The sequence below is a fragment of the Penicillium diatomitis genome, assembly GCF_028827545.1.
Source record: "Penicillium diatomitis strain IBT 30728 chromosome Unknown utg000003l_segment0_segment0, whole genome shotgun sequence".
Lineage (NCBI taxonomy): Eukaryota > Fungi > Ascomycota > Eurotiomycetes > Eurotiales > Aspergillaceae > Penicillium > Penicillium diatomitis.
In genome coordinates, this window is record NW_026623175.1 from 1,321,234 (window position 1) to 1,341,885 (window position 20,652).

At 49.9% G+C, this 20,652-nt stretch overlaps 5 protein-coding genes across 5 annotated transcripts; 3 read left to right on the plus strand and 2 right to left on the minus strand.

Annotated features, from left to right (window-relative positions):
* Window positions 1–192: 192 nt before the first annotated feature.
* Window positions 193–492, minus strand: N7539_002679 (uncharacterized protein; the record flags this gene model as incomplete). The annotated part of the gene is made up of 1 exon (XM_056932282.1): window positions 193–492. The coding sequence occupies one exon, from the start codon at window positions 490–492 to the stop codon at window positions 193–195; it is 300 nt and encodes a 99-aa protein (XP_056792241.1).
* An 830-nt stretch (window positions 493–1,322) lies between these two features.
* N7539_002680 (arrestin C-terminal domain-containing protein) lies at window positions 1,323–3,955 on the plus strand (the record flags this gene model as incomplete). Its single annotated transcript, XM_056932283.1, has 4 exons — window positions 1,323–2,073; window positions 2,150–3,216; window positions 3,282–3,716; window positions 3,755–3,955. The coding sequence occupies 4 exons, from the start codon at window positions 1,323–1,325 to the stop codon at window positions 3,953–3,955; spliced, it is 2,454 nt and encodes an 817-aa protein (XP_056792242.1).
* A 1,497-nt stretch (window positions 3,956–5,452) lies between these two features.
* N7539_002681 (GNAT family N-acetyltransferase) lies at window positions 5,453–6,455 on the plus strand (the record flags this gene model as incomplete). Its single annotated transcript, XM_056932284.1, has 3 exons — window positions 5,453–5,566; window positions 5,742–6,278; window positions 6,327–6,455. 3 exons carry the CDS (start codon window positions 5,453–5,455, stop codon window positions 6,453–6,455), a joined length of 780 nt encoding a protein of 259 aa, XP_056792243.1.
* Window positions 6,456–16,201: 9,746 nt separating this feature from the next.
* Window positions 16,202–17,342, plus strand: N7539_002682 (chitin synthase export chaperone; the record flags this gene model as incomplete). Its single annotated transcript, XM_056932285.1, has 3 exons — window positions 16,202–16,439; window positions 16,521–17,092; window positions 17,160–17,342. 3 exons carry the CDS (start codon window positions 16,202–16,204, stop codon window positions 17,340–17,342), a joined length of 993 nt encoding a protein of 330 aa, XP_056792244.1.
* A 1,234-nt stretch (window positions 17,343–18,576) lies between these two features.
* N7539_002683 (esterase/lipase family protein) lies at window positions 18,577–20,078 on the minus strand (the record flags this gene model as incomplete). The annotated part of the gene is made up of 3 exons (XM_056932286.1): window positions 18,577–19,693; window positions 19,772–19,920; window positions 20,037–20,078. The coding sequence occupies 3 exons, from the start codon at window positions 20,076–20,078 to the stop codon at window positions 18,577–18,579; spliced, it is 1,308 nt and encodes a 435-aa protein (XP_056792245.1).
* Between the last annotated feature and the right edge of the window lie 574 nt (window positions 20,079–20,652).

Here is a 20,652-nt window from a genome sequence, read left to right on the forward strand (position 1 = left end):
CGCTTCGGCTGGCACTCCTCTTCACCCCAAGTCCCAGTCCTTCAGTGCCGTCCCAGTCCACGTTGCTGGCTCGGGCCTACGTCGCGGCGACCATCAGAACGAGCGAGGGGAAAACCGCATGACCGTATATGGTTCAACCGATCGATTTTCGGGTCCAGTCTTTCAAGCGCTCCTCTTTGCACAAGGGAAATTTCAGGGAATCAACATTTCTTCATCGTCATTGCTCTGGCCTGCTGCTAAAACGGCCACACACAGCAGTCGGGCGTTGGCTGTCTTCCTTTCATGTTGTTTCATCCTCTTCCGGGCACGAACCACCTCTCCGTCTAGAAGATCCTCTGCACATCGGACCCTACGATCAATCTGTGCCAGGGGACCAATCTCCGTCGACCAACCCCGAAACGACGCCACAATTACAAAGTCCAGACCGAACATCCCGTAATACGCCAACACTTCCAGTTCCAGAGTGCCACTCCCGTCCCACTTCTCTGTCATCGTCATCCCCAGTACCTAAAATTCCAGCCTGAAGACTGGGGACAGCCGCGGACTACTTCTGTCTTCTTGCCCTCACAGCCCAAAGAGACAATCATAGACCCGATCTCAAGTAAGCCGCCCAAGCCGCTCTGGGGTTGCGACCAGTGCCAAAGCCATCGTCCGGAAACCTCTCGTCCCCTCTCAACCAATCCAACTGATTGCTGAGGTCGATCTGCACCACGGATGATCACGGCCGGCAGACCCGTGCTATGAAGTCAGTGCCCTCTCCGACGTTTTAGCGTGTCTCCATCTTTCTCCTACAAAGATCGGTGTGCTCCTTGCGTGACTTCGCATCGAAGGGGCAACGGAGTGGAAATTGGCCCCCCCCTTTCTCATCTGCCCAAAAAAAAAGAATAGGTCGTCGGCTCCAAAAAAGAAGCAAACAAAGGAAGGCTCGAAAGACACATGCAAGGATCACGAAACAACTGAGAGACAACTTTGAGTAAGTCATATACTGGCGTCTTCCCTCCCCTTGTACTGCAGCTTGTTCGTTTGACTGGCGCATTCATTCCCCATTTCCTCCCCGTTTTTCCATCGACTGGCGAATGTGACGGTCGACGATCACACCGAAGCAAACGACAGGACAACAGGAAGCCGGAGCGAGACAGGCAAAAAAAAAATAAGGAGACAGAGACACCGGATCAATCAAAAAAAATCCAGTATCTGTTTGCTCGGAAGCGACGGGACGGCTTTTGTAGCTTACACTGTCTCGACTGCTACTTGGACGCTCTTGGATACTCTGTCTTCGTCCCCGGATTCGGCGCACACAGTGCCCACTGCCCTCAACCGCCATGATGATGGTCGCTCATTTTCTCCCTGCACAGATTCCATCGCGGTCAAATTCTTTGACTACAGAGCACTCGTTCGATCTTTCACGCCCTCCGTGGTTCTCCTCTCTTGGCCGCGTCGGATCGGCTCGGCGTCGAACGGTTCACCCTAAAGCGGCCGTCAAAGAGCGACCGTCGCCCAAATCAAAACCAAGGCCTTCACGCCGTCGCACCACCCTCATCCAAAAGCTGGCTGGTCCACGGGAAAACGCGAAGCGATTTCTTCGCCTACGCTCCGCTGGGGTAAATACATCGACACCCGCGGCATCGCCGTCTCCTCCACCAGCGCCACAACCCCGTTTGAACCCTCGCCGAACGGGCCCCCGCCCGGTATCTGAGGTCATCCTGCCCTCGCCACGCTCAAGAGAAGCCCCGCGGTTCTACGAGGAAGGTGATATGCGCTCCGATCCCCTACCTATGTCCGGTGACGTCCTCGCACGAACGATGCCCGACCGTACATTCACTGCCTCGGAGACCTCTGCGCCGTTTGTGCCTCTTCCCAATGAGAAGATTGTCGCAACGGGCAGCGGCCTCACCGTGGGTATTAGCCTGACGGAGCCGGTTCTCTTCCTACAAGGTTACGATCAACACGATCCCAGCACGAAAAAATCAGCCATCCTGCGAGGCCAGCTTCACTTGAAAGTGACCAAGTGTGTCAAGATCAAGAAAATTTCCATCTGCTTCCGCGGCCATGCGCAGACTGACTGGCCAGACGGTAGGTTCACCTCCTATTCCCCGAAGGTTCCCGGGTCGTGAAGCGCAAAAACGGTTGACTGACCGACATGGAACAGGAATTCCCCCCAAGAAGATACATTTCCACGACAAGAAGGACTTATTCACACACGGCGTCATTTACTTCAATCACGGCGATACCGCACTCATGCAAAATGACTATGGCGCGCACTTTTATCAACACGCAAAGCCCGGATCACCCACACCCGGAAAGGAAGGGGTTCACGCAACGACACGAGAGCTTTTATCGAAGAGCGGATCGAACACGTCGCTAAGTCTTCTGACCGCAAAAGATGCGATGCGCTTGTCAATTCCAAGCAGTCGGGGCCATTCGCGAAGCTTTAGCCGAAATGAAGCACCGGTCACCTCTCACACCCCCCCGCAACGTAACTATCGCATGTTCCCTGTTGGAGATTACCTGTACAGCTTTGAGTTCCCCATTGATGGCTCACTTCCCGAAACTATCAAGACCGATCTGGGTTTTGTTCGATACGACCTTGAGGCCATTGTGGAACGCTCGGGTGCATTCCGGCCCAACCTGCTTGGGACGCTCGAAATTCCCGTCATTCGCACTCCGGCGGAAGGCTCACTCGAGCAGGTTGAGCCCATCGCCATCTCACGTAACTGGGAAGATCAGTTGCATTACGATATTGTCATCTCGGGCAAATCTTTTCCGTTGGGCTCCCAGATTCCAATTGCTTTCAAATTGACACCTCTAGCGAAAGTCGAATGTCACCGCATCAAGGTTTACGTGACGGAGAATGTCCAGCACTGGACTGTCGACAAGACAGTGCATCGCTTACAGCCAGCAAAAAAAGTACTCTTGTTCGAGAAAAGGGCCGAGTCTGCAAGTACCAGCACTTACCCCGGCAGTTCCATGCGTGTGACTGCTGGAGGCGGAATCGACTGGGACCATCGTGCGGCTGCTGCGCGCGGTGAAGAAATCGTGGAGCGCGGTCGAACCAATCTCTTAGGCAACTTGAACTCGGAGGTCGGCGTGGGACCCACTGAGATGGAGTTCAGCGTGCAGTTGCCGAGTTGTCACGAAATGAAGGCTCGTGATGAGGCCCAGCGTTTGCACTTTGACACTACATATGAAAATATTCAAATCAACCACTGGATAAAAGTCAGTCCTACTCCGAACATTTCTATGATCAAATATTGAGCTGAAGTATTGACATTATATTATAGATCGTCCTTCGTCTGTCCAAAGTTGATGAGCGCGACCCCACCAAGCGCAGGCACTTTGAAATCTCCATCGATTCGCCCTTCCACATACTCTCCTGCAAAGCAACTCAGAACAACATCTTCCTTCCAGCATACACGCGTCCAGCGGCGGATCCCACACCACCGGCGCAAGAAAACGAGTGCGGCTGCCCTGGTGCGCCTCCCACAACACGGGAGAACAACTATATCCAGACTATTTCGGCTCGCGAAGATGCTGCCTCCAACATCCAACGGCCCGGGTCTATCGCACCCGTGTCGCGCAGCTTCACGAACGGCTCTGGCGGCCTTGCTCGCCCTCCCCAGGCTCATCTGGCTCACGAGCCAACTGCAGACCGGGAAGCGCCCCGTCCCATACATCTAGTCCGTGCTCCGTCATTTGCACCACCCGCCTTTGAGGACGTACCCCCCCCCCTCCACTAGTCACACCACCTCCTGAGTACACCAGCATTGTGGGGGATAACGATCGAGAGGCAGTGCTTGAGGATTACTTTGCGCGACTGTCGTACTACGAAGACCAAGACGACGATCGGGGCCTTGGCCGTGTCGATGTACCTCTTACTCCCGGACGACGAGTCAACCGCAGCATGGACGTTCCGCGAGAGTGGGTTCGCCTGGAAGATTTCTCAGCACCGTCATAGTGCTCTTCTCATTGCCCGTGAAGAGGACAGAACCTCAATGTCCTCTTCTTGACGACTTGACGATATTGGAGGCATGAAGCCCGTGACCTCTCTCTTTGGTTGGACTGAAAAAGGGCCGGCGATTGTTCATTTGGCTTGGGTGGGATTCATAGATCTATTATTTTCTCCATCTTCTTCGAGCTCACCGTTCTTGGGCTTTGTACATGTCTTCAATGAGGGCTTGTTCTTTTTTGTGAATTTCTTGCCGCGCAATTATCGCCTCGGGTCTTCTACCACGAGTGGCGAGGAAGGAGGGTACGGGGATAGGCTTCAGGAGTTGGCGGCTTGGCACACGGTATTACATTTTCCTCTTCAATTTCAAGTCTTCTTTTCTTTTCTAGAAGTTGCCTATACGCTGTTGTTGGAGCAAGGTTATTGTAATCGTTGCGGCTAATCTTCGACAACTGATAGCATTAACTAACACGCGACTTGACGACAAATGATAGCATTAACCTTATCAACACGCGGCTTGATGCTCTAGGTATATAACTCGGTTCTCGACAATTTAATGCTTCGTCCCTCTCGAGCTATGAAGGTTTCCATATTGTTGACTGAGTTCCTATGTAATGACTACCACTCGCGCACCCTCGGACAATGCTTCTCGCAGTCTCCGTAGTGTCAATCTCGTCTTGCAACAAGCTGGACACTACACAGTATGCCATCTACTAAAAATAGAGGGCGTTGCCTGGACGCACGTTCCGGGTAGAGTTTCCACAACCAGCCTTATCACTGCAACAAGATCGGGATCCATAGACAACAAAAGTAGGTAGGTGTTGGCCCCATACGCCTACGTTGACACCTTTGTCCAGCGGAGACACTAGCGGACGCCTTGAAGCTTACTCTTTCCAAGTGGGATCTTTTCCATCGAATGATCATCTCTCCATGGTGTCAATCATGTCCCCGCAAGATGTAGGTTGCGACTGGGTCATTCCGAACGATCATCGCTGATAAGATAGCTGATAAGTTATCGGTTCTGAGGCAGCCGCACCGCGTGGAACTGCCTCTTCCGGTCTAGGCCCTTTCCCCATACTTAGTTACCCTGGTTCATTCAAGAAGAACCATTCCTGCCGTGCGTCCTCCCGTTATCTTCCTCTGGTGCTTCCGATTATCTAGCCTGAGTACTGTTATCGAAACGGTCTTCACGTTCTTACCCTCTTCATTCGTTGACTTGCGTCTTCATTGGTGTTGACTACCAACTTGGATCCCTCCGGGACCCCCCTCTCGTCTGGATTTCCGACAGCCACATCGTATCTGGCAGGCTTCGATCACGTTAGCAGTGGATCCGGTCAAGAATCCAACGCTACCGCCTTTACAAAAGTCAACTTTCAGGCTGTTGTGAACTACACTGACTCGCAAGATCATTCTCTTCAATATCTTTCTATATTCTCGTAGATTCTTGCCGAGTCCATCAATCAAACCAAAGCCGCGATTCACCCAACCTGAGCACAAGAAACGAAAATGGCAATCAAAGTTGTTCCCTTGACCGAGGAAGATATTCCCGCCACAGTCGAGGTCATTCAACAAGCCTTCGCTGACGACCCTTACTTCAACTGGGTGTTTGACAAGTCTTCGGTATGTCTGAACCACATCTCCGAATATTGGCTCGGAGCTCGCTCTTAGCCAGTGATCAAACCGCGAACTTTCACCCTGCTAGTTCAAGCCGTATTGACATTTTTGGCTCTCTCTGGTAACGCGGTCGTCGTGGCTGGACGTTACACTGCCAGAGAGACTACTGGTATTGGTCTAGTTCAATCCTCAAAGAAACTACGACTCATTAGCAGCCCGGTGTCGCTGGGGCATCAAAAATGCCATTTTCGAAGTTGCCAAGGACACCGGCGCCGACAGTGCCTCGCCCTCAATTCTCGGAGTGTCATGCTGGTTAGCTCCGCAACAGGAATCCCAGCCAGAATCCTGGTACTCATGGTACCAGTCCTGGGTCTTATCGTGGCGCCAGCTCGTCACAAATATCCGCTATGGCGGTCGGGGTGGTCTTCGCACCCACCGGTATTGGATCTGGAAAGACCGTCAACAAGAGGCACAAAAGTCGATCTGGGACGATCCACGCGGGTACTACTTTTGCAACATTGTGGCAGTGAGTCCCGAAGCGCAAGGTCGAGGTGTTGGAAGGAGGCTGTTTGAGTCGGTCACAAATAAGGCTGATAGGGAGGGGATGAAATGCTACCTTGAAAGCTCGAAGAAAGAGCCAAATGTGAAGATCTATGAAAAGATGGGATTCGAAATGAGGAAAGAAATGGAATGTCGGGATGGTGATGATGTTTGCATGGTATGTACAAGGCCTGCGGTTGATCAAGCTATTCTTTTACTGTTGCAGTACTTGGCTAACTTTGGAATCTCGGGTGGCGTCCATATAGATTTATTGTATGGTGCGGGAGCCCAATCCCACTCAGTAGAAGAAAGCTGGAGGGTGGAAACCCCCATACTCAGGGACTTGAGGCTCTGAGCATTGCCCATACGCTCTCTCGATATTTTTCTAGCATTTATACAGTCGTGTTTGACGACTCTGTGATTACACAAATGCGATTCATTATCAAGCTGACAAGTCTTGTGTGTTAATAACCTTGTCCGATTGTTGTCATTTCCTTCCTGGCAAACTGGACGTTCTCATCCAGCCGTGGCTCCGGTCATACTGCATAAGAATAAAGTGTCTGAAAGTCTACTCGTACAGAATCATGTACGACGCAGGTACATAGGTAATGGTAATTCTTCCTGGGACCATGACCGCCGCGGCTAGACGCAATGTCAGCTCTTGAGTTACAAACTTCGGTATCTTAAGTCGAAAGGTCTTCCGGGGGTTGAAGTTCTGAATTTTCTTACCCGCTCTGACCTGTCATCTGCTGTGATGATCTCCCAATGGTTACCTTATTTCACTGACAACCTGACCCCCACAAACGGGCGGGTCCGAATTAAACTTTATTGCATTGAGGTCGACTCGGAAGTGTCTAAGCCCTGACATCCGCGGCCCGGCGCGCGTTTACACGGATACTGATGTTGGCGGGAGTGGATGTATTTTGATTTGAACTGATCAGGTCAAACCGAGGTTTCCATCCCGGGGCTTGTTTGGATTGTTCATCTTCATATACAATCAAAAGTAAAGAAAGGCCTTTTTTGGAGATTTGGGATGGACGTGGCGTTTGTCTTTGAATCATGAAGACAAATCCAATATCATGCTTACTCAATATTAAGATAAAGGGCAGCTTTCTACCAACGTTCATTACCCATTACACCGTCCAAGCTACACTCTCCTTGAACTTAAGCTTCTAATAAGTCTGTCACTATCTTCCTCCAAAACATTGAAAAAGTGAGTTGCGAGACTGCGTGACTTCCTACGTCAAACAACTAACAGCTTCTATAGCGTCCAGTCATGATATCGCCATTATCTCGCAAGGCTCGTGATACCTACGCAGCCATCGTGAGGTCTATCGCCAAGCACATCAAGCCGGACGCAAAAAGCGGGAGTCTGGATAATACACACACCAACGCTGCTGAAGCTGAAATCTGCACCGTACAATCTGCACACGAGCACAATGCAAACCCAGAGACACAGCCAACCGCATCTCCCAAAGGTCACGCAAGACCATCATCCCGAAGATATACGCAGCTCAGCGACACAGAAACCATTATCCAACAACTCGCAGTGATTGCAGCCCATATTGATCGATCACATTCCTACACAACCCGATGTTCTCGGAACCCAACCTTGCCAGCGTCGGCACATTTGAGAAGCGCAACGGCCGGCAGTTTTAAAGGCCAATACGACGTGGCAGAGGGCGTGGAGTCTTTCTACTACCTGTGCAGTCTGATCAGCATCTCACACGCCTCGTCGCAGCAGACTCCAGTCATTACAAATATCGAGGTGCTTGGGGGTCAGCCCGTTTCTCGCAAAAGAGCTTCGTCCAGGATCAGTCTTCGTCTTGGTGATTTTTCGAGTATGTCGTTTCCAAGGGTCGCTAGTAAGGCTTGCCCGAGATATAGTCCTCTGCCGCCGTTGAACAAATACGCGGAAGTTGCGACTCACCCGCAGGTGCGGTTTTGATACGCTGTCCTGGCTCGACCTATGTTCGTTCTGTTGATGCTTGGTGTCACTTTTCATCAATAACATACCTGATAGAGTTCGCCTCGCCATCCAATGACATTGATGTAGTGAAGTGTTTTCGAGTATCTAGATGCCGGACAGTATTGCTTTACCTCGGCCTGAAGTCGGGAGTAAACAATTTTGTCTCTTGCAAACCTCCTGACTCCGTACACGATTACAAGCTTGATTGATCTCTGTGATCGTCACACTCTTGTTCAAGCTGGAGGTAACCATCAGCTTTGACCAATCCTGCAATTTCCATGACGTGTAAGTCAACATCAATTACCACCCACGATGGATCACCCATCAAAGATAGAACAGATGCTCGCAAACAAGCTGACGCGGACCTTGAACGCTCCCTCCCCAAAAAGGATAGTTGTCCGCTGAGATCGACCAGAAAGCGGCGATCCTCAGTCCTCGCCTGCCTAGTCGAAGCTCTGGTTGACCATGTAGAACAGTGGATTGAGAATATTCTAATTAATCAATGGATGAATGAAAGACGAGGAATTAGCCTTTCACGCACCATATCGGATTGTGGGTCCCATCTTGAGACCGCGTTGCAATTGATAGAAATGATGCAGGGGCTGCACTAACGGACCCACTATTTTATATGGATCACGGGGTAAATTCGAGTTGCGGTTGTCCCTTCAAATGGACAAACCCTCGATTTCTGCCAATTTCAGATCAGAAAATACTTTCGTTGGGCTTTCTCCACATGAAAAAACAAGGGTCCAGCAAACGATGGGAAATGAAACGATCTCCGCCTAGCCGATTCTCTTGCAATATGTCAAACTTCCGTGGCTTCCATCATTTCTCTGCGCTCATGGAACCGCCCACGACTCATCTATGATATCCTTTCCTATTACCCATGAATGCCACACGACTGCAAGGTTTTCCCTTTCACCCACGAGTCTAGCGGCCATTAGCCCGGCATGCCCACTATACAATTCTTATTCAAGCTTGAAAACGATGCTCAAGGGCTGTATGACATTGGTAGGCACAACACGAAGTGTCAATCTCAACTGTGGAATAAATTCACCTGGAAACGCCTTTGCATATACCGGTGAGCTGCATCTGCAATGCCGAACGACGGTGACAGGATCGATTGTAGTCATAGAAGAACTGCGGTATAGAAAGAAGGGGTCCCGACCTTTTTGTTGACTCGTAACCCTAAGGCTCGGTAGGACTCATTAGTAGTCAATCATCTTATATACACATCTTCTGTCGGACCATCACAAATACCTTTGGCGTGTGAAGTCTGTATTTGACCTTTCATATCAGTGTCATTCTTGATCTCGCGGCGACATCGTTCTTTTCCCCGGCCGGGTACTCTCTAGGGCATTAAATCGATTTCATTTCAGCTATTTCTTCGCCTCTGTTCTCACTCAACCCCTATCTTGGTTTGTTCAAGACAGAATGGAACGAAGCAACCGTTGGAAGGAAGTCACTTCATCACAATGGCCTCTCGGAGGCCAGTCTCCATCAACAGTGACCGTCATCATCCAGAGGCCCACATGTTTCAGGGCCCCTGCCATCAGCTGATTTAAGATATGACTCAGTGCCAAGCTTTCTCCAGATTCACTGAGTCAGTTTGTCGGAAATTTCCGAACGGAACGACGTTGCAATAGCTTTTTCCGTTGGGTTTCATCATTTCATGGCTCAGGATTCAGAACAGTATTTTTCTGCACTTGCAAGATTTAACGGCCTGGTGTACTATTACCGGAGAAGACGAGCTGTCATCTGAAACCTAATGGAAGTACTAAAAGAGAAGACTATTAGTTAGTATTTATTACTCCCTAGGGAAGCTTCTATTTTCTACTCTTTTCTTGTCTTTTTCTTGTCTTTTTCTTGTGTTTTTCTTTTCTTTTCCGTTATCCGGGGATTTCTCTCTCGGGAAGAAACAGCTTCCGTGCGTTTGCAAGGGTCCTGGGGCATCGCCCGAGCTCATTCGAGCTCATTTGAAACCACGTAAGCTAATCCACCCTTTCAAACCGGAATATCTCCTTAATCTTGGCCCCCAGCTCCTGATGATTCGTTATTCAAATGCCGGTAAAGTCCGGCTGCAGGACGGGATAAAAGCAAACAATCCAGTCCGCTCGGGCCAACGACCCAGACTATAATTTATCGTCGCCCTTCATAAAGACGCCATTGGTTCTATGTCTGAGTCCAATAAGCGTTCGACACGCTGTTCGATTGAATGACTTTCATCTCTTTCCAGTCCCGGCACTTTCATAGGGGTTTCCTCCCCTGTAGGTCAATTAGCTTTTCCTGGGGTCTGTGCAAGAGAAAGGAATAATGGGTCCCACGAATAGCACTAGGCAAAAGATGATCCAATAGGCCACTGCGATGACTTGTCTCGATTCATTGAGCGTCGCAACGCACGACTGCATTAGTGACTTCCTTCGCTCGTTTTCTTGCCGCCAGACCGGGCCAAGAAGTCTCTGCGTCGTGTTTTCGCCCCCGAATCGGCTAGTAGAGCCGTCAGCCTGTACCTTGGTGTTGATCTACCGCTAGGTACCTATCCGTTCATTATACCATCTTGGAAGACCTTTCCTTTTGAAGCAAGAACCGTCAATTGCTTTTGCATTGGAACGTGCTTTGGTGCTTGCTGCAGCTAGGAAATCTGGAATATTTCGTTTTGCGTAACATCTTTGGAGGCATTGACTGTACATGCAGAATCCACTGCTTATGACTGAGGTCCATGGGTATGTACTTTCAAGCCCGAACAATGTACGGTACCTAGCTGGGCCGACCAATTTTTCAGTCCAGCGGTCAATCCTTGAGACGAAGACGCAGGATCATGGTGTTTGTCTTTGAAGTTCATTGATCAGATTCTTGAACCAGTCAAGGCGGAGGCATCGTAGATATGTACCTCACGCAAGGGAAATTGATTCTGGTTCACTACTCCTGAAAGTGCATCTGACTTCGTTCAACCTTTCTACTGCCACTGGTCTTCCTTCTACAATGCCTTGAGATGACGATCTATGAGATTGGGAGAGACGGGCTGCTCGAATGGGCGTCCGACACAAGTGACCACCGAGGGTCTAGATTGAGAACCCGGTCGATTTCATTTCCCGACCTCCAGCTCCATCCTGCATCGGATCAAGATGCGTCTGCAGGTATCTCGGATGGAAGTTCTCATTGGAGTGGGATTGTATAACCGGCCAAGACTTAACGCTACGAGTCAGTGTCCTAGAATTCTCCTAGTATAAATGGCATGTATCGGGTCCAATCGTGGACTAAGAGGAGGCTAACGCGGGAATCGTCTACAATCGCTGGATATTAGTAATTTCTCAACAAGCGTGGCTAGTTGCAGACAGACCTAGTGATCCATTCGCAGGCAGCTTTCATTCCTGTCAGACTAAGTTAGCTGCTTCAAAGAGTAGGGGATTCATCTCCGGTCGATAATCCTGGACAAGACTGCCGTGATCAATTGTTTATACAGACTGTAACCCGACAGGATAACACAACGTCATCCAACAGTCCCAAAGGCATTTTACCAAGTACCGGGCAGATACCCAAGAACGGCGCCAGAATTGTCTCATCTTCAGAGAGGTTGGCTTGGACCTTGACGACCACCCAACCTGCCCTGGCCCGAAGTATCCCCTCCCAGGAGGTACCGAGGTGATCCTGTCAGTCATCGCCCCCTCTTTCCATCACTTCCACTCGGCCACGCCACGGATCCAGCCATTGCATCGACGGACATGTACGCACTATCACACCCCGAGCATGCACGGGTCCTTTGACGGGGGTTTGAGGGGGGGGGGGCGGGTCAAGACTTGGCGTCTTACGCATGAGTGGCAGTGCGCATGAGTCGAGCAGCATCGGTACTTTCGACTGGAAGCTGGAAATTCCCCTTCGCTCCATCAACCGAGAAAGGCTAAGACACCATCATTAGCATACGTTGTGCTGCACGGCCTTGGGGTCTCAGTCACTGTGATATTAGTAATTCAGGACTACTGGGGCGCTGTGATACCGCCTGGGTATCGCCCTCATGTACGCTGAAAGATCAGGTCCATAGGGGGCTAACAGGAGCATGAAAAATCAAAGGATAACCAGTCGTACGGATACTGCTACTACTTCAAACGCTCCGAGTATCTGGGGCCTTTTGCCGTGTCATCGACGATGAAAGCTTCCCGCGTCAGCAGAATTCCCGATAATCCTTGTCCGTGCATGGCATCCGTGTCGGCAGCGGCAGCTGCAGCTGCAGCTGCAGCCTAGAGCGTTGATTTACTGTTGGTCAGATCCACTGGTTCATGAAACTCCCGGAGAAAAGACATGTGAAAGATGTTTGCTCCGTACACATTACGGTTCAATTCACATGTATATAGGTTAGTCGGACTCTCAAACTTCAGTATACATGGATTGGCCTCTTAAATCTCACTTGTTGGTCGATCGCCTTGCCTGTCAAAAAGCGTGCAAAACAAGCTATTGCATTGCAGTGTAAAATTGAACAATCTATCTCAATCGAATTCAGTCAAAGTGGAAAAGTCTTCCATCTACCTTACAATATCTAGCCAATCCAGATCCCGTTCCTTGAGCAAATGGACTCCGACCTCGTTTTCTATCATGGCGCTAATTGTTTTCGTTGAGCGCCCTGCTTCAATACATAGAATGCGGGCGTGTGTTTTTGTTTAGCTCGGAAATGCCGACTTGTAAAGCGGCCACTCTTCCAGAAGTTCAATACATTCCCCCATTCGGAATCGATGCTACAAGACATTGTTCGGACAACACACGAGATCATTTAGGTCGAAAGCAACGGTCTGGTAACATTGACGAATTGGGATTCAAGGAGAGTCGTCCGTGCTCAAAACTCTGAAACTTGGGCGGCACTCCACACACAAGTCCACAGAGATGCAAGAAGACAGACCAAAGAAGATCGTTCGGTCGACACGTCTGGTTCACGCGTCGATCAAGACCGACTGGGAGGATTGATCCACTTGATCAGCCATTGATTGCCTGTGACCTGGTGTTTTTCTGTTCTTGCTTCCGCCTCTTTCCTCTGCATGTCCCGGGTGTTCTTTGCATGCTTTTCATGGGGGTGATGTCCTCATTCCGTCCATTGAACTCGTGTTGGAAATGGGGTTGCAGATCGTCTTCACCGATCATATGGAAAGTGGCGATTTGAACAGGTTCGTGTAGTCCGATGATCGACTATCGAGACGGTGACGAGATCGCCGCAGAAATTGTATGTAAGAAGTGGCCATTGTGTATCCAAAGGGGAAGCTTTGGACCGTTCTCGCCTGGCAGTGGGGATGGAATTGGGCATCAACCAGGAGGAATGATCCATATGCCCGATATGGGGTTTGGCGGCAAAGTGTCAAGCCGAAGCCTAATCTGGATCGCACTGAGCTTGCGAGCAAATGGAGACGGTCTCTGCGTCAACGCCCACATAGCAGACATTTGCCCACAATCACGATGAATCGATCATGCGGCCCATCGGCACAACGAGTCTCTTTGTTGCCATCAAGGTTGGTCCGGAGAAAATGGGCGGCGGGGTTTTGGCAGGTGCTGTAGATATAGTAATTTTTGAAATAGTGACACATGCTGAAGTTGGACGGACCTCGTCGATTCTGAGGGTAACGCTCGGCCACGAAACGGTGTGAATTTGAACACCGTCGAAGGGCGTCGGATGAAGGAAGGTGGTAAAAGTTTGATGGTGTAGGGGATTGAATCCTTTCTGAGGACAACAACACAAGATGATGAGGAAATTTGGGGCTCGGGGTGTACAGGGAGGACGTTCATAATTAATGCCAGAAGTCTTGATCCTGTTCTGGAATTATCTCCGTAGGTCGAGACGGGGATCATAGATCAGGGTTTTCGAATCAGTGTGGTGCCATCAAGCCACCCGAAGATTGACGAGATTACCGGGCCTGCAAATCTATGAGGGGAGAAAAAACTCATTCATCACGGAGGTCTCGAAGAAGTCTATCAATTGAATTTCAAACTGGAGGGCAGGAAGAAGGGGATGATCTAGAAGCACAGGGGCCCGGTCCCAGTCATTGTGTCGTCAATTGTGTTTTCTTTTTCTTTTTCTTTCTCTTTTCTTTTCTTTTCTTTTCTCTTTTTTCTCGATGTTTTTTCCTCTTTAATCCGAGACCAGAAAACAGACAGATAAATAAAGTTTTGGCTGGTTGGTAATAAGTTCGGAGTAGCTAGCTTTCTGAAACTCGACCCGGAATTTAGCACAGCACTAGGGCCTCCATAATACTACACCGACAGTGGCCCTTCATAACTTCATACTTTCCATCTGGAACGAGGCAGTTTCACACAATCTGTAATTCCATGGACGAAGAAAGGTGGTGACCCGTGTTTGCTCTAGCACGACCGAGGAAGAGGAATTTGATTATGACTGCCACTACTCATCTCAACACCTCGAGCTTCACTTGCTGGACTCACGGTTCCGTGCAGACCAGTGACCAAAAGATGCTGCATAAGTACCAAGCACATAAGTGCAAGCTGGGTGAACCCGCGAAGCGGGTCTTGTCTGCGTGCTTGGTGGCTTGAACTGGTAAAAAGTAAATATCACTCAATCAGTCAATAGCCATCTGGAAAATGTTCACTTGGAATGCACGCCCAGCAATGCCGACCGGAAATTGATCCGGTATGATAAGGGATCTGCGACCCTTGACCCCCAGTAGCGTCCCTCCCATGTTTGACCCTCTATCGGCAAATACCATCAGTTCTGGAAGATCGACAATGTGTGTGCCTGAAAAGCCGTTGGTGGGTAATGACTCCCTGGTGATCTCGACCAACAGTGTGTAACTACTCACACGTGGCGCTTCGTTTGCATGAGATAGCCTGATTGTACTCGTCCGGCGGTGTTTTCATATTTTCCGCCCCTCGTACGATGAAATCTGCCCATCACATGCTAGGACAGGGCTGGGAAAACAGGGTATGCTGGACAATGGGAATCCTCGCCTTCACTTGACTGGCCTCATGCTGTGGTAGCCTAGTGATACCCAAAGCTTTTCTGCATGATCTAGCCACATAGGTAGTGGTACAGATGTCGACTGGAATGAGAAAAATCGGCCAACTCTGCAAATGAATGGAGCTTGGCAGTGCGATCCGGAGAATTTTCCGAATTGGTATAGTTTTCCAGTGATCGAGCAAATGACAGAAGAAGAACGCCCCGTCCGGGAGACACTAGCTGACGATGGAGACAATACGAACAACCTGTAAAGCCCATGCACGTGCCAATGATTGTTGCAATCCTACAGCCCGAACCAACTAGTAGCTATTTGATCTGCCGTGCGGGCCACAGTAGTAGTTTTAGATACCAGCATGATCCGCAGTTGACTCTTTGGGTCAACCAAGCATGGAAGCGGTCTATCAATCCTGTTGATGAGTCAGACTCAGTTGAGCTGGCTGGTCAAGATGAATTTCCCATCTGCACATGGCAATCTTCAGAGCGCACAGTGTGTCTCTTTCCGAGTCCTGTTGAGGGAGACAACCCAAGGCAGTGCTATGATTGAGTATTCTGGTGCACTGCAGACAAAGAATGGGTGGTCATAACTCATGAATGATGGAAGACTTCATGTTGTGATATAAAGTTGGCAAGCAGATGTTGACTTCGGATAGTTTGTTAGCCTCAGGTGACCGTCATCAACCTTCAGGAACCATCTCTAAATCACGTGGGACTCAACCTCAGCCGCCAGGCCTAAAATAGAAACCCACATGAGCAATCCCCAGTGTACCCACTCTTCAGAGTACGGGACACGATCGGATCCCGTGACTTGATCTCTGCAGTTCAGCTCGCCGATAAGGAGAAGTCTCGAACCTACTACCGCCGTTAGTGATCGTTCACGCCTGGTTGCACCACTCGCTTACAACTAGCTTGACGTCTGATCTCGACAATTATCCAGAGTTTTCTACGAGCTGCGTCACTTTGGGGTCTCCATCGTCATTCGTTTCGTTCTCCATCGACCAATACGTTGCAGCGCACCTTCAATCCCCCGCTGTTCCACATCAAACGCCCCCCCCCCCCGTTGTTGTGGAGACGGCCGTTCGACAATAATCTTTGACTCTGTGACCGCCCACCAATTTCAAGGTAGATCAACTGCTTCATCCTTTCCGCTGTCGCCTTTCCATAAGCATATCGACGGCCACAAATCATGGGGTTCGGCGACTTCAACTCAATATGCGACAAGACCCCGTTGCCGCTGTGCCTGCTCGTAGGCCCAGCGTCGTCAATCTCGGGGGCCACGGGCATCGTCTCAAATTGTTACGCGCGAAACATTGAGGTTGCCAACACTGTCATCTTCGAGGGTGCGGCCTCTTTCATGCACATCATCGCCCTTGCAATGACAGTGATTATGATCCTGCACATTCGATCCAAATTCACCGCTGTCGGTTCGTTAGCCTTCCCCGTTGATCGCAGATATAGCTCGAGATCTAGAATCATGCGCTAAACTGTTGACTGCTTTCCCCTAGGCCGCAAGGAGATTGTCACCTTCTTCTATATCTACTTGGCTCTCACCATCTTCACACTTGTCATCGATGCAGGCGTGGTACCACCACGCAGTGGCCCATTCCCCTATTTTGTGGCAGTCCAAAGCGGCCTGACATCCGCTCTCTGCGCCTGCCTGCTCGTCAACGGGTTCGTCGGATTTCAGTTGTATGAGGATGGAACTACACTCTCTGTATGGCTCGTGCGGATCAGTTCCGCCGCCATGTTCGCTCTCACCTTTGTCATCGCCCTCATGACGTTCAAATCATGGGGTGGACTAGGCCCCACCCATACCATGGGCTTATTCATCGTTCTCTACCTTCTCAACGCCATTGCCGTCGCAATCTATGTTGTCATGCAACTTCTTCTAGTCGCCAACACCCTCGATGATCGTTGGCCCTTGGGAAATATTGCCTTCGGTCTGTTGGTGTTTATCATTGGCCAGGTCTTGATGTATGCTTTCAGCGATACGATCTGCACCAACGTCCAGCACTATCTGGATGGATTATTCTTCGCCACTTTCTGCAACCTCCTGGCCGTGATGATGGTATACAAGGTGAGACCCTCCACAATCGCATTATTTCAAAATCCCTTTCTTGTCTCATACTGACTATCGGCTTTAGTTCTGGGACTCGATCACAAAGGAAGATCTAGAGTTCTCAGTGGGCGTCAAGCCTAACACGTGGGAAGTCAAAGAACTCCTTGCCGAGGATGACCGACGCCAGACCATGTACCAAGACACGAATTCCGAGTATGCTCCAAGCATGTACCACCAGCGCCAATCGGTATACGGACACAATTACTGAATGTTGACGTCCGTCTGCGTAGTGTTGAGTCATTTACCATCCTGACTCTGACTCATGCGGTGATTTATCTTCTTGTCTAAATTCTTGTTCCCCAACACTGTACTCTGGGAGGATTTTTTTACACATAATGCATTTTGGGAGTGTGTTTTTTTTTTCGAGCATTTGATTACCAGCTGAGCGGCTGCCTTACTGCAATCCACTTGAAATGAATATTTGGTATCTAAAGTTTTATCGAATGCGCTGATTGTACATGGATGTCACACGAGCAGTCGCTCATACTTTGAAGACAATGCGATGAACAACCTTGTCGGTCCTTCAATCCTGTCGTGGGCGTTGACAGTTTTATTCCTTTGGAGCGCCCCTCGCTCAGGCTGATCAATCCAGGATCTTTCTGAAATGACACGGGTAAAGCTGCGTAAAGTGATCTGGGCAGGGGAAGTTGCACTGCGCCATGGGGAGGAACTTTCTTTACTTGGGAATAAAGCACGGAAGGGATTTTGAGATGAATCTCGCCGCGACGATTACCTTTCGGCATATCCCGAGTCATTTGGAACCAGTGTGCATAAAAAGCTACCTCACTATTATCCAATGTTCACAATCATGTCGAGCCCGAGCTCTACCACTATCGTTCGTGACAGCGGATTCAGAGATAATTCGTCAATTCTTGACACTTCACATCTCTGATGTGCTGTGGCAAATGGTCCGATATCAGAGAGGCCCGTGTCCTATTCTGAGAGCCGAACAGAACGACGAGTTCAACGAAGGGAACCTGATGCTCCGGTGATGGTAATCACCGTTTTGATCTGAAGCTAGTGAACCTTTTCTAAAAACACGTCAGCCACATTCTCACCGGACAAAAGTAGGCTCGCCTGAACATCGATTGCGGAGAAATATTTACCCGATGTAGAGCAGGCTGAAGTCTTGCCTTCTGAGTGCCGAAGTTGCGCTCAAGCGCGCATGGGTTCAGGATTGATAAAAAAAAGAATTCAAAATTTCTGAATTGTCAGGATACTGGAGTCGAAACCAATTCCGCGTCCCTGTTGAATGATGCGCTTCATGAGATCCGTTGTGGCGACTTGAAATAGTGCTCTTCTGGCGTGTGAGCCGCGATTCGGGGGAACAGAGTAACGTAGCGAAGGTTTCGCCAGTATTCGAGGTTCAAATTCTCTGCAGAAAGCCTCACCGTCCCATTGGGAGCTTAGACACTCATTTTGAGGCCTGAAGGCATTGGGTTTCAGCGCTTGCCTTCCACGACCACGACATCATCATCCGAGACAAAATTATCCACCGGTCCAGTCGGCAGAGAGGGGTCTTCGACATCCGCTGGTCCGCTTGAGGAATCATACCAGCCTCGGTCGATGAACGATACTAGATTTCTGCATGCTTCGCTGAGTAGATCCAGGAAAGCTGGATTGTCCTTCGGTAAGAACATGCTGACATGAGCCTGGACTTCGTCACTGGCCTGGTTATTCACGGCTTTCGACCATTGAAGGCCAGTTCGGCTTGGCGTTGTCGAGCCGTCGCCGTACTCGACTTCCTCGGGGAGCAAACAGAAGGTCCTGTTCTTCGATCGGATGATCTTTTGACTGAATGAAGTCCTGCCGGTTTGCTTTTCCGCGACCAGATTTCCAGCACCCTGTCCTAGACAGGTAAAGAAATTTACGGACTTGATTCCGCGATCTTCTTGAACCCGCACCAAGCCTTCGAGACGCTGCTTCAGATCCGAAGGCCGCGCAAGACATCCCACAAATTCCAGATGAGAGGATACCCAAGTGAAGCCTGCTGTCAGATTTTGTCGCTGAGAATATAAAGCGGCGGCACCACCGGCTGCCACTGCCCCAGCTGCCCCGGCAAACATGGCGTATTTGCCCCAGCGCTGCCAAGACGGACCCTCTGCTGCATCGGCACTTGCAGGCAAAGCCTTAGGTGCTGCGTTTTGTGGCATCGAGCCTGCACTGCTCGATGAACCTTTGCCGTAGCCGAAGAGTCCTGCAACTTCGGTGAAAGTGTTGTAGGCCGTTGTCGCATTGCGGTAATGGCCTTCAGCCCCGTATGACACAACGCCTGGCGCGATACCTAGAAATGGGGTATCAAAGGCGAGCACGCCTTGGACATGGGGGAACATGAACGTGCCCGGTTCAATGATCGGCGTTTCTCCTTCGGCCTCTCCTGGCGACAATGAAGATGAGGTCGCAGAAGGTATGGGCTGCTCACTTGCAAGTAGTAACAGTGTCTCGGCAGCCACAATACCTCCCATGGAATGTCCGACTAAGAAGACATGAACGGATGGATCAACAGTTGGGGATGCAGTCTGATTCGCGACTTCAAGGTCGATGACTGTGTTTTGCAGCCTGATTTGGACCGCGCGGAAAGTTCATTGGTTGATGCTCCATACATGCATGAAATTTCGGGGGTACGCAGGGTCTTACCAGTCTCGAAAGCGTGCTACACATTCTTTTAGATCCCCTTTGGTTTCGTACTTGGGATAGACAGCAGTCACCACTTTGATGGCTGGAAGGGCCTTGCTCACTACCGTACGTAACTTCTCTGGGAAGGTGGCAAAGGTGTCGTCCCCTCCCTTGATCATTTGAGTCAGCCTTTTTTGAAATGATTCCGCGAAAAAGATTGAAGAGCACACAAGTCGGCATCACAGTAAAGAGCAGCATTTATTGAACACGATGCGAAGAGACATACCTTGAACCCATGGATGAAGACTAAAAGTAATATCTTGTGCATGATGTTCGTCACATTAAGTAGACCTGCATAGCCTGGATTGAGGGATCAAACTCGAAACGTTCAAGTCGTTGTTGGGTGCAGGAGCGTTCCAAGTGGTCGCCCAATGTCCAGAAAACAACGGCACTCTCGTCCTCGGATAGTGCACGATGCAATAAGCTGGCAGTATTGCCGCCGGACTGGTGCGCTGGCCTGAGGTATCTAGTGGATTCCACGTCATAGGTCACGTGTTGCTACGGATATATTCCAACTTCATCTGTAACAGATCTTACAAAGGAGGTGTTGCACGTGGGTAAAAGATACCCGTAATGATCAGTATTACACCAAGATCTACATACATAGGTGGTAATACGTAGCGAGGTCCTGTCAGAACTCCAATATTTCATGCCCTATTCCAGGTTTAGGAGGCATTGCCCACTGCCCACTTTGATGTTGTGCCTGTGCATCTTCGATACTGGCCTGATATATTAGGCAAGAGTATTCCGGGTCGCAGACAAAATGGACAAGACCCATGCAGAAGAAGCAATCTACGTAAAAAGTAGAGGAGGATATGAAGCAAATAACAAGAAAATTGGGT